Here is a 13,077-nt window from a genome sequence, read left to right on the forward strand (position 1 = left end):
ATGGCGTCTGTGCGGGGCACGAGCAGCGTCGGCGGCGGGCGAGGGGCCATTGCGGCCTTGGGGGTCGAAGGGGAGCCAGGCGGGGGGCTCGGCGGGGGTCCTCCTTCCTCCTCCCAGTACGGGAACGGGCTGGGGGGAAGCGGCCCCGGCGGGGAGCCGGGCGGGGGGCTCCGCGAGTTGGAGGAGGAAGAGCTGGAGGAAGAGCTGCTGCTCGAGGCCACGGCGGGCGGCGGAGCCGGAGGAGCAGGCGGCGGCGGGGGAGCCGGAGGAGCAGGCAGGGGCGCCGGGCCCAGGGCCGCCCTTTCCTCCTCGCTTCCTTCCAGGCCCGGCCAGGCGGGAGTAGGCGGCCCGCACCATCACGCGCACCCCGAAGAGCTGGAGGAGGAGGCCGGCCTGGGAGAGAGCGACCCCGGCGACTCGGCCATAGAAGACCCGGTGAGTCTCGGCTCTGTGTGTAACGTCCGAACACGAGGCCTGCTTAAGAGGAGACCCGTTGAAACGAAGCCCCTTGCTTCACAGTACGCGTCTAGTCTAAATAGGACCGGGTTGGATTTTACCCACTGATTAGCGGTTTTTATAGCGGTTTAAGGCAGTTCCCATCCCAACCCGGCGCCCTCCGGGGTGGGTTGGGATGGGAAAGGCTGGAGTAAGGTGCTTTTCTTAGACCCCAGGTTCAAATCCTTCCTTAGCCCACGGGTGAACTTGGGCCTCTCTCCCTCTCGGAGTAGCTCTTGAGGGTTTGTTTTTGCAGAAAAGGGCGAGTGTGGGGTGGAAAGAGGCAAACGGGCTCCCCCAAGCTTTTGGGTAACCCCCCGCCCAACTTAAGCCCTGCTGAGAATACAGCCCTTGAAATGAATGGGACGTTTCGTCCCATTATACTTTGAATGGTTTTTAATGATTGTGAACCGCCCAGAGAGCTCCGAGGGCTATTGGGCGGGATAGAAATGCAATAAATAAGTAAATAATTCATTTCAATGGACTTACTCTTAAGTAGGGCTTACCTGGAATTTTACTCTTACGATTCCCAAATTTAATGGGGGGAAAAAAGAGCGTTTCCCTTTTGGGGGAGGGAGTTGCACCAAGAGGGTGAGAGATCAGGTGATTGAAACGTGGTCCTGGGGTGGGGGTGGGAGGGAAGATGACAGAGGTAATGTATGAAAGGCTCTTTAAATGTAGTACATAGGGAAAGCACAGTTGTGTAGGAAGGAGACAGATTGCAAAGTTTGGGGTAGCTATGTATGCAATAATTTGCCCGGTTGATGTAGCTGATACAGAATTCAAGAGTGCTTGGAATTCCATGCAGGTGAGGAAATAGGGCTGGTGAAGGGAAAGGATAGATTGCTTCATCCTTCTTCTGCCAGCCTGTTTGGTTTCTGGGGAAGCTGCAGAAGAAAAAACATTCCTTTAGCAACCTGAATGGAAGTACAGGAGGTCCTCTTCTTAGTCCCCTTGCCAGAAAGCAGGTTTTTTTTTAAAATTAGTTTCATATGTGGCTATTAGCCTGCATTTCTATGCTGCCTGCCCTTCTGCGTCTTAAAAAGCTAGTAGCGTCCCCTCTTTTTTCAGGTTAGTAACTTCTGGGCTTATTTACAAGGCTGCCTTTGGGGAGGGGTCTGTCTCAGCTGGGGGTGGTTGAGAAAATTTTGCTGGGGACAGCTGGGCAACATGGGTCAAGCCGAGCATTTGTGTGGGATGTGCAGAGTTTTGAGGCAAGATGGCAGAATCACTTCTGAGGTGTATCTGCTGCTTCTGGCAGGTTGAACATTGAATCTGGTGAAAGAATGGGGCCTGTGGTTGGCATTTGGGAGCAGGATTTGGGTTCTATGAGCCCGAATCATGTGAGGGTGCCTCCTTTGTATTGATTTTATAGGAGGAAAAAGGAGGCAGAAATAAGGGACTGTGGTAATGTTAGAGCCATGCTCTGACATTGCCAGGGGTCCATCTAGTCCAGCCTTCCTCAACCTGGGGCGCTCCAGATGTGTTGGACTGCATCTCCCAGAATGCCCCAGCCAGCTGGCTGGGGCATTCTGGGAGTTGTAGTCCAACACATCTGGAGCGCCCCAGGTTGAGGAAGGCTGATCTAGTCCATCATTCTGATCATATAGTTGCCAATGAGAAGCCTACCACAGGGCACAAGTGCAACAGCACCCTCCCACTCATGTTCCCCAGCAGCTGGTATACAGAGGCATACTGTCTCTAAATCTGGAGATAATATATAGCCATCATGAGTAGTAGCCACTGATAGCCTTCTCCATTAATTTATCTAATTCCCCTTTAAAGCCACCCCAATTGGGGGCCATCACAACATCTTGTGGTAGCAAATTCCATAGTTCAACTATGCGCTGTGCGAAGAAGGACTTCCTTTTATCTGTCCTGAATCTCCCACTAATCAACTTCATGAAATGACCCCTGGGTTCTAGTATTATTGGAGAGGGAGAAAAATGTCTCCCTATCCACTTTCTCCACACCATGCATAATTTTGTACACCTCTCTTATGGCTTCATTTACCTGCCTTTTTTAAAAAAACTGAACAGCCCCAAACAGTGTAACCTTTCCTCACAGGGGAGTTGCTCCAGCCCCTTGATCATTTATTTGCCTCTGTCTGCACCTTGTTAAAAACTCTATATTACCCTTTTTGAGGTGCAGAGACCAGAAATATATGCAGTATTCTAAGTGCGGTTGTACCATAGATTTGTATAAAGGCAGTATGATATTTCTGTTATATTTTCAGTTCCTCTTGTAATTATGGCCAACGTGGAACTTTCCTTTTTCACACACTAAGTCTACATTTTTTACTTGTCCACTACAACCCCAAGATTTATTTCTTAGTCGGTCAGTGCCAGCTCCAGTCCCATCAGCATATAGCTGGGTTGGTGTTTTTTTGCCCCAACATGCATCACTTTGCACTTGCTTACATTGAACCACATTTGCTAGTTGGATTCCCATTCTCTCAATTTGGAGAGATCCCTTTGGAGTTCCTCACAATCCCTTTTTGTTTTAATCACCCTAAATAATTTGGTGTCATCAGTAAACCTGGGCACCTCCCTGCTCACTCCTAATTCCAGTTCTTTTATGAAAAAGTGGGGAAGCACTGGTCCTACTGCAGATCCCCGTGGGACCCCACTATTTACATCCCTCCATTGGGAGAATTTACCATTTATCCCCACTCTCCGCTTTCTATTCTTTAACTAGTTACTGATCCGTAAGAGGATCTCTTCTCTTATTGCTTGACTGCTAAGTTTGCTCAGAAGTCTTTGGTGAGGGGCTTTGTCAAAAGCCTTTGGGAAGTCCAAGAAAATAATGCCTGCTAGACCAACAGTGGGATTGGGAAGATCAAGCGTAGGATTGAAAGAGGGCCAGAACTATGGGGAAACGGGTGATCTGGTAGGGAGGGATCAGAAAGGAGAGTTGTTTTGGGTGGGAATAGACACCTGTAAAACGTCTTGTATGTTGAGAAAAAATAGAAGATGGCGGAATTAAGGCAGTGGGAGAACAGTAGGGCAAGTAAAAGAAAAGTCTGGGTGGGGAGAGCTTCTAAGAGCTACTGGCATGTTTTCTAACTTTCTTCCTGCCCACCGTTGTCTTCCCCTAGGAACTGGAAGCTATTAAAGCTAGAGTGCGAGAGATGGAGGAAGAAGCGGAGAAGCTGAAGGAGTTGCAGAACGAAGTAGAGAAACAAATGAATATGAGCCCCCCACCTGGCAATGGTGAGCACACACACCCGGCCCCCATTCCCTGTATTCTTGTGGGTTTTCTTCCTAGGCTGGCAAATATTCAGAGGTGCAGAATTATTAAGAGTTTGCGTGGAATTCACACGAGTAATTCTGTGGAGGGTGTCCCCTAAACTAGATACAATCATCCTTGGCTTGTGCATTGACGAGAGTGGGCTGTTTGCTGACACCTTGAGGCCTTCAAGCTTTTGTCTCGGCCAAACCAAATCTGTGCCCCCCCCCCCTTTAAAAATAGCAAAGGAGGAGTGACATGGTGGGGAAATTACATTGTGAATTTTCACTTGGCCGAGACACAGGAAAGACTGATGGGATTGATAGCTGGCCGGGGAGGGGAGTGGTTCATAGCCATTCTTGGTTGACAGGGTGGTTTGTCTAATTAGTTTCCCTCATAAGGCCTGCCAGTGGCCTGCTGGGCAGCTATTGAGAAACCAAAGGCTTTAGGTTCTGGCTAGGAGTATGGCAGCAAAACCTGAAACTTGAATGAATTGATGGATGGGCACCACCAGGAATGGACACGGGGGCATAAGCTTGCTTAGGCCATAGCTCAGTGTTGTCTTCACTGATTGGTGGTGGTTTTCTAAGCTTTCTGATTGGGAGTGCTTTCCAGCACTACAAGAGATCGATTGATTTATATACCAATCCCCACCCAAAAGATTTTGGAGCAGCGAACAGCAAATAGAATTAGAAAGCACCGTATTAAAAACACAATTTTTAAAAGAACGAAGTTTTGATAAAACCCCAGTACTGGTAAAAACGTGGCCCGTCATTCCTTGAAACGGCATTTTCAGGAGGCGCTGGAAGCCATGCAAGGCGGTGCGCAGGACCGAACCTGAAACTGTTTGCCTGTGAAGCATGTGCTCCGTTGCTGACCTATGCTAAAACGGGTTGGAGGGAGAAGCACCAAAAATATGTGCAAAAGGAGGGAGACGTTGGCTCTGGTGCTGGTGAGAAGATTCTTTATTTTCCTTCTTAAAAAGGTTTTTTTTTATAAAAACTTCACAAATAGCCCAACGTTTCAGATGGTGACAATCCTTCTTTAGGGGCTGTATTTAACACAGAATATATATGTATTAGTATTTAATTACAAACTAATAAATATGCATAACCAAATACAACAGGCACAATACCATTACATAAGAGTTGTTAGTGCACTATAAATATTTATCTCTGTAGGATATTGACATAAAGACCTGAAGAAAACCACCTAATGCATTGAGGAAATCTATATTGAGACAAGTCTAGCTTTCAAAAGCATTTTAAAAACAACAACAACAACCTCAATCTTTTTTTAAAAACTCCATTTTAATTTTTAAACGAGGCTTGTTGCAACTAGCAAATATCTTATATTTTTTGACATTTTGTTTAGTTTAATTATGCCCATATTTTAAATTGAAGAACCATCTTAAACAACCACTTTAAATGTCAAAAAACACAAGGTATTTGCTAGTTACAACAAGCCTCGTTTAAAAATTTTAATGGAGTTTTTTAAAAAAGATTGAGGTGTGTTTTTAAAATGCTTTTGAAAGCTAGACTTGTCTCAATATAGATTTCCTCAATGCATTAGATGGTTTTCTTCAGGTCTTTAGTCAATATCTTATAGAGATAAATATCATAATGCTCTAACAACTCTTATGCAATGATATTGTCCCTGTTGTATTTGGTTAAGCATATTTATTAGTTTGTAAATAAATACTAATACACATATATATTCTGTGTTAAATACAACCCCTGAAGAAGAATTGTCACCATCCAAAATGTTGGGCTATTTGTGAAGGTTTTTTTTTAAAAAAAAACCTTTTTAACAATAAAATAATAATAATAAAGAATCTTCGCACCAGAGCCAATGTCTCCCTCCTTAGAATCATAGAGTAGCAGAGTTGGAAGGGGCCTACAACGCCATCGAGTCCAACCCCCTGCTCAATGCAGGAATCCACCCTAAAGCATCCCTGACAGATGGTTGTCCAGCTGCCTCTTGAAGGCCTCTAGTGTGGGAGAGCCCACAACCTCCCTAGGTAACTGGTTCCATTGTCGTACTGCTCTAACAGTCAGGAAGTTTTTCCTGATGTCCAGCTGGAATCTGGCTTCCTTTAACTTGAGCCAGTTATTCCGTGTCCTGCACTCTGGGAGGGTCGAGAAGAGATCCTGGCCCTCCTCTGCGTGACAACCTTTTAAGTCTTTGAAGAGTGCTCTCATGTCTCCCCTCAATCTTCTCTTCTCCAGGCAATCTTCTCTTCTCCCCCCTCCTTTTGAACTATGCTAAAGCCATTTCCCACCTCAATGCTATAAACAGGTTTCTCCAACCTGGTGCCCTCCGGATGTGTAGGACTGCAACTGCCTGCCGACGTGGCCATGATGTAAAATCTGGGTGCTGGAGATCTTTTGGAGGGTTGGAAATGAAATCTTAATGGAGTTTGGGGCCTGGTGCAGCTTCAGACACCAGAGATCACAAATTGCTTGCTGGGCAAGCTGTGGTATTGTACTGAAGTCCAGGTACAGCACAGAACAATAAAGAGTTGCAATGCAAGACGCAGAACGAAAGGAGATAAAAACAAACCATCTTCCGCAGCCATTAAGATAATAGGAAGCTTATGTGGGTGTTTCTTAAACTCCTTTCAGGGATTCTCTCTCCCCCCCCCCCAAATTGATGTGTCTGCTGTTGCACCGGATATGGAGGCCCTGGTGCGTTGGAGGGTGGCGAAGGAGGTGTCAGCGGCTGTCTGCCTTGACATTCCCAGCAACGGATTGTGTCTTTGCCATTGGGTATTCTAGGGCAGGGGTGGGCAGACCTCAGCCTTGCAGGATCTCCTTTATTTTTCCTAGATTCTTGAGAATCCACCAACCAGCGGTGGGTGTAAAACAGGCAGACTGACATGCTGTAAGAACTAAGGAGCAGGCACCTTCCTGGGCATATCCTGAGCCTAGGAATTTACATGAATGAATACTCGATCCAACCTCACAAGTCCTTCCATGCAAAAAATCTGATTCCTGGGTTTTCAACTTCTGTGATATCAGCTTTGTTCAGCGGAGGGTTTTGAGTTGGCTTTCTCTCTCTCTCTCTCTCCCCCCCCCCCCTCTTTTCTGGGAAGCTTTAATCAGTTTAATAAGTAGAGTAATCAACCAAAGCTTCACAGGACTCTGGTAAAGATTGTGGAGCCCTTTGTGAAATTGAAATGCAGCATATAGAGTAGGGAATACTTTCAAATATTGGGACAGCCTACACTTCTCCTGCCCTCAACAGTTCCTCCCCACTCCCACTCCGATTGATGCCTGACGGGGCTTACAGAATTCATGGCTGCAAAACCTAGTAAGGGCTATGTGTTGATGCCATGCATAAGTGTACAGAGGATAAGTTTTTCATGGGCTGTTAGAGCTTATTTCTAAACGTCTCGCCTTCTTTTCAATCTGAATCTGGCCCGCGGCACGGTTTACAACTACATTAATGGAAATGTTAAAACCGTATAAAGAGAGCGTGTAAAACGGCTGTCTGGAGATGAAATAGTTTAAACCGGGTTTTAAATCCCTCTGAGCGGGAACTGAGGGAGCGTTTCCTGTTGTCTCTTGAGTTGTTCTTCATCTACATAGCAGCAGGGTGGCATTTATCAGGTGCTGTGCTTTTCCTGATGCAATTCTGAGCTTCCCCGTGGACCTGAGCGATCACTTGTGAAGCATAGGTCCTTCGGCGCCCGCTCTTTCCTGGGTACCAGAATCGTTGGAAAGAATTTCCTTCCAGGTTTTCTCAGCTTCCGCTTCCGCTTTCTCCATAGCTGGCCCCGTCATCATGTCGTTAGAAGAAAAGATGGAAGCCGATGCCCGATCCATATACGTAGGCAATGTAAGTGTGTGTGTGTGTCCCGTGGCATCCCTGCTTCATCAGAAAAGCAAAAGGAGCTTCTTGATCTCACTTTGCATGTCCACAATTTTAGGTGGATTACGGGGCAACAGCAGAAGAGCTTGAGGCCCACTTCCACGGCTGTGGCTCCGTCAACCGCGTGACCATCCTCTGCGACAAATACACTGGTCACCCCAAGGGGTGAGTGAATGGTGGGAACGGCCTGGCGCTGTGTTTTCCATGGCGGTTACTTCTCCTTTCAGCATGAGAACCTCCCTGCAGCAAAAGCTCTCAGGGTGACATACACAGATAACGAAATAAAACAAGAAGATCCTATATATATAGGATGAACCGCCCAGAGAGCTTTTTGTGAACCGCCCAGAGAGCTTCGGCTATTGGGCGGTATAAAAATGTAATAAATAAATAAATAAATAAATAAGTAAATAATAAATAAATATATAGTTTTCAGTATATATGTATAAACAAACATACAAAATACAGTAAACTTTTTTTCAACCAGAAATTTTAACAAAAGTACTTTCCCCCCCCCCCAAGCTTCACTTTTTATCCCTCTACCCTGTTCCCTCCCCCACCCCTGCCTGTCTCACATAGATTTCCCCTATTTTTCTTTCTAGGATGGTTTTCTCTTCCATTTTATTTTGTGTGGTGTTTCCCCCCCCCCTACTTCTTTTTCAGGAGTCCCACAGAGTCCTATAAGCTTCTGCCAAAGTTGTTCTATTCTTTTCTTTTCTTCATATATTCTATATATTTTTGCCAATCATTCTTAAAATTATCTCTTTGCTTCATTCTTCTTTGAAATTGCAACTTCTGTGTCAAATTTTCACTGATTGCTCTTTCCCAAATTTTCCTTTTCCACGTGCCTACTGTCAGCATCCTTTCCGCCTTCCATTTTTTTTGCTGTTAGTTGTCTTGCAGCTGTCAGCATATATCCTATTAACATTTTTTTATTTTGACAAAAATATTCAATAAAGCCAACTCTGGCGTTTTAAGTACTTTTCGGTCAGTAATTTTTTCTAGTTCTCTAAAGACCTTAGCCCTGAACTTCTTTACCTTTCCGCACTTCCACCACGTATGAATTTGAGATCCATTATCCTCACATCCTCTCCAGCAGGAGGATGAGGAAGTCGTAATAAGATCCAGTTAAATACAATACAAAAATGAAGATCAGCCCCTTTATTACTAATCCTTCTTCCTGGCTCTTTCCCCCAAGGTTTGCCTACATTGAATTCTCGGACAAGGAGTCGGTGCGGACTTCCTTAGCGTTAGATGAATCCCTCTTCAGGGGGAGACAGATCAAGGTGCGTATGCCCTTTGCCAGCCCCCTTCCCACGAGTAATCCCTTGGCCAGACTCCGAAGCATCTTTTTGCAGCTGATGTTTGTGTCTCATAGAATCATAGAAGAGCAGAGTTGGAAGGGGCCTACAAGGCCATCTAGTCCAACCCCCTGCTCAATGCAGGAATCTCCCAGCAGTGAAAACTGCCGAGTCTTGACTGAGATCCCACCAACCCCTTCTGGGTAATAGCCCGAAGGCTGGGCTGATGAAGATCTCTGCTGATTGTCTCTTCTTGCCTGTGTGTCTCCTGTTCTCCCCCCATTGACTTGTCTTTCTGCTGAAACAAATTTTAAGTTTAAGTTAAAGGAACTCTTTTTTTAAAAAAATTTTTTAGCTTCAACACCATATTCCTAGATGACCCAAGGAAAGCATGGAAGTTAGGAATGGCTGGTTCTCAGATTGGGATGATTGCTTAATGGTTTCTGGGGCAACATTTTAAATGGTCTTTCCCCGCAAGACAGGGTATCTTGTCCTTTCTTTTAAGGTGATTCCCAAACGGACCAACCGCCCTGGGATCAGCACCACAGACCGGGGCTTTCCCCGAACCCGGTACCGTGGGAGAGGATCCGGCTACAGCAGTTCCCGGGCCCGTTTCTACAGTGGTTTCAGCAGCAGGCCGCCCCGAGGGCGTGCTTACAGGTCTGGCACGATGTTGTCGGCTGGTTGGGCGAGGGGAGGCAGTTCTACGCACCTTAGGTGGGGATTCCCTTGGCTGGAGAAAGAAGGGGGCCTCTTGGGTTAGAGCAGGAGGTGGCAGGAGCCAAAGTTCCTGGTGAAGCTGGGATGAAAACGGAGCATGGCAAGTAAGAGAGAGAGAGAAGGGCTGGGAGCCATGTCAGCTGGTTTTGGCAAGGGGAAATAAAAGTCTCCTAGAGCTGAAACGGCAATCTGGTGGAAAAGAACGTCTGTTCATATCAGAATATTTAAGGCATCCTCAGTTGTGGAAGCTGCTGGAATTGGGGCTCTGAAGGAGAAAGCAATACAGAGCTTCTGAGTTTGGTCCGTTTAATATCTTACTGTAAGTGTTCCTCAAACAAATTCCAGCAATTTCTAAAATTCGCAATTTTGGATTTTCACTTCAAAAGGCTGCCGGCTTCTTGTACAAAATATTGCTTCGGCCTTAGAATTTCCTTCAGGGTGGCAGCTTGTAGGGTTCCGAGCCAAGCAAAAAAAATAATAATAATGTAAAACTCTTAGGGACCGGACTCGCAAAGTGCAAACCATCCCAATTTTGAAATTCTGGGCCTGCAGCCTGCAATTTTTCAGAGCTGAGGACTTTCCCAACTCTCAGATCTTCTTTAGGGTTTGGGTTGCTTAGGTGTTTTTATTTCGATCATGCCTTCCATTAACCTGTTTTCTTCTTCTCTCCACAGGGGCCGGGCCAGAGCGACCTCATGGTATTCCCCTTACTAAAAACAAAAAAAAAAAGTGGTTGTTTTAGGAAGGAGGAAAAAAAAAAAGAAAAAAATGAAGATTGTTACCATGATGGAAAAAAAAAATACTGTTGGTGGGCGGAGAATGTCTCTAATGCTGTGCAGAGAAAGGGCTGAGATATCTAGATATATATATATATGGGAGGGGGGGAGACATAAACATTGGGGGGGGGTTGTGTTGTTAAATTTCCCCCACTAGTGCTGGTGATTCAAGCCTGCCACCTCCTCCCCTTCCTCCCTTTCCCTTCCATCTGCAGAGATTGTTGGGCGTGACCAAGGCATTCTTCCTCTTAGGCTTTTATTGTTGCCCTGTATTTCGGGGGGGGGGGCAGTTGTGGGGAGGGGTTGGAGGGTTGCCAGCTCCCCCCACCCCAAATTCTTGTGTATTTTGTGAGTTTTGTGGTTATTTTGTTTCTTTTGCACCCCTTGCCCATTTCTTGCGTGTGTGTCTGCGTGCTTGGTTTCTTCCAGCCCTCATTTGACTCTCTCCTCTGTCTCTCCCCCCCCCCCCCAAAAGAAGGGAGCGAGTACTCTTGGCTCCAGCAGCGATGTTGTTCCATACGTCAGGTCTTGCCCAACTGCTTTCTTTATCTTTCTCACCTGGGCAGACTCAAAGTCTCTCAGCATCCTATTCTGGGTGTTAGACAGGAAATCCTTCCTGGGTTTTCTCTGCTCCCCGCCGCCAAAAAGCCCTTGTCCTTTCCGCTCAAACGGAGATGTGCACATAAAACGTTCCCTCTAAAACAGGTCGGGCTGTTTCCTGTGAAAATTGCCGCCCCTCCTCAAGGTGTTGTATATTTTGCTCCCCACACCACCTCCCCTGCCCCACACCACCTCCCCCGGGGGATGTTATATGCCTTGTTTGAGTGTCTTTATCTTTACAGGTTCCTTTATTTTTTAGCCTGAAGAAATATCACCGAAAACCGAAGCTCTAGAAACCAGGGGCAGGGGAGAGAGGACTCCCTTGGGGCCTTGGTGGGTGTGGGGAGGAATTGAGGCCCATCTTTCCATGTGGGATAATGAGTTTTTTTTAATAAAAAAAAATAAAAAATTAAAAAAAAGGGGAGAAAAGAAAAGGGGGGAAGTTTAGGTTGGGGTGGGGCAGGGGAGGGTGAAGAGGAAGGAATAGAAGAAAATGTTATGAGGACAGAAAAAAAATAAAAGATGTTTTTGGAAGAAATGAGTGAAGTGTGTTTTTTTGGCTGCTAGGATTCTCTGGTTCTACTAATGTACAAATAAAGGTACATTACTATCTGCCTGTATAGAAGCCCACAGCCCTTAAAGGGGGGGTGCTCTTTCAGTCCAAGGGCTGACTTTAATTTTAGCCTAAAGCCCTTCCTGTCAATATGAAGCCTTTTTAAGACCTGGTGGGAATCTACACTGGTGTTATTCTAACGTTTTGAATGGGTTACTGTGACACACAGCGTCACGTGACCCTGTGTCTCCAACATTGTAAATGAGTCGTACTTACAGGTTCTGTTTCTTAGTTCCAGCGTGGCTACAGATTCATGTGCCTCCTACCGGTATCAGAGCTGCTGGGTTTGCTCCGCCCACTTCCTGTTCTTCCTTCGCCCCGTTTGCTATCTTATCTGCTACAGCAGATAAATCACACCAGCGTTATACTGTGCAATCACTGACAATTGCATGCAAAGGACTCAGAAGTTTTCCACCTTAGAATCTGCTTTTATTGTGAAGTACTCCCATGCATCCTGCCTTAAAAATTTGAATCAAATTGGGTCATCGGTTGATTTTTTTTTTAACATTTCCCCCCTCTTTGCAAAGGAGTTGAGGAGCGCTCAAAGGATCGCTGTAGCTCCGTGCAGGAAAATTAACAAAGGTCCAAAGTAGGGGTGTGCACGGACCCCCCACTCCGCTTCACTTTAAGATCCGCCATTTTCGGATCGGCCCACTCCGCCCCGCTCGGAGCTTCGGATCCAGATCGGAGCTCCGGTTCCCCCCCCATAGGGGGGGTTACCGGGCCATTGCCGCCCATGCGGCGACGGCGGCAGAGCCCGGTAAGGGACCAAGGAGGAGGGGGCCTTACCTGCCTCCGTCCGCGGTCCGTCGCCGTCTTCAATTGAGCCCGCGGTTCCACCAGGAAGTCTGGGCCGCAAGTGCGGCCCAGACTTCCTGCTGGAACCACGGGCTCAATTGAAGACGGCGACGGACCGCGGACGGAGGCAGGTAAGGGAGAGGAGGGCGGGGGGCGTTACCGGGCCCTGCTGCCGTTGCCGCATGGGCGACAGCGGCAGGGCCCGGTAAACCCCACTTACCTTTCCGGCGGAGCTCCGGATCGAGGCGAAGGATCCGCCTTCATCTCGATCCTCTTCGCCACGCTCCGCCGGCCCCCCAATCCTCTTCGCCTCCACCTTAAGGGCAGGCGAAGCCCCCCGCTCCGCTACTGCTTCTCTGGTCGGATTAGAAGCGGAGCATATCCCTAGTCCAAAGTCCAAAACTTATGACCAGCAGGGCTTAAATGGGGCTGCTGCTAAAACTTTTCAATTTGGTCTCCCATCCCAACCCAACCCTACCCAGACCCAACCCTGCTTAGCTTCAGCAAAGTGGCTGGCTCCTATGCATTCAGGCAATTCCCTGGGACCTGCATCAAGATGTTTTGGAAGGGGGTTTGTGTGTGCCTTGGAGGCAGGCAGTGAGCGGAGCAAACCCAGCAACTCTCAGAGAAGAGGGAGGGAGAACAACAATGTGCCCTGTGGTAACATTACAGCTAC

General features: G+C 47.1%; 1 protein-coding gene across 1 annotated transcript; it reads left to right on the forward strand.

Moving 5' to 3' along the window:
* On the forward strand, positions 1-11,379 carry PABPN1 (poly(A) binding protein nuclear 1). Its single transcript, XM_063137710.1, has 7 exons — positions 1-435; positions 3,593-3,707; positions 7,496-7,563; positions 7,655-7,761; positions 8,792-8,879; positions 9,400-9,554; positions 10,289-11,379. The coding sequence occupies exons 1-7, from the start codon at positions 1-3 to the stop codon at positions 10,326-10,328; spliced, it is 1,008 nt and encodes a 335-aa protein (XP_062993780.1). The 3' UTR covers positions 10,329-11,379.
* The last annotated feature ends 1,698 nt before the right edge of the window (positions 11,380-13,077 follow it).

Source organism: Elgaria multicarinata, chromosome 11 (assembly GCF_023053635.1).
Source record: "Elgaria multicarinata webbii isolate HBS135686 ecotype San Diego chromosome 11, rElgMul1.1.pri, whole genome shotgun sequence".
Lineage (NCBI taxonomy): Eukaryota > Metazoa > Chordata > Lepidosauria > Squamata > Anguidae > Elgaria > Elgaria multicarinata.

Coding starts and splice junctions, on each gene's coding strand:
- PABPN1 (XM_063137710.1), top strand. CDS start 1: ATGGCGTCTGTGCGGGGCACGAGCAGCGTCGGCGGCGGGCGAGGGGCC. Junction 436..3,592: donor ACTCGGCCATAGAAGACCCG/GTGAGTCTCGGC, acceptor GTCTTCCCCTAG/GAACTGGAAGCTATTAAAGC. Junction 9,555..10,288: donor CCCCGAGGGCGTGCTTACAG/GTCTGGCACGAT, acceptor TTCTCTCCACAG/GGGCCGGGCCAGAGCGACCT.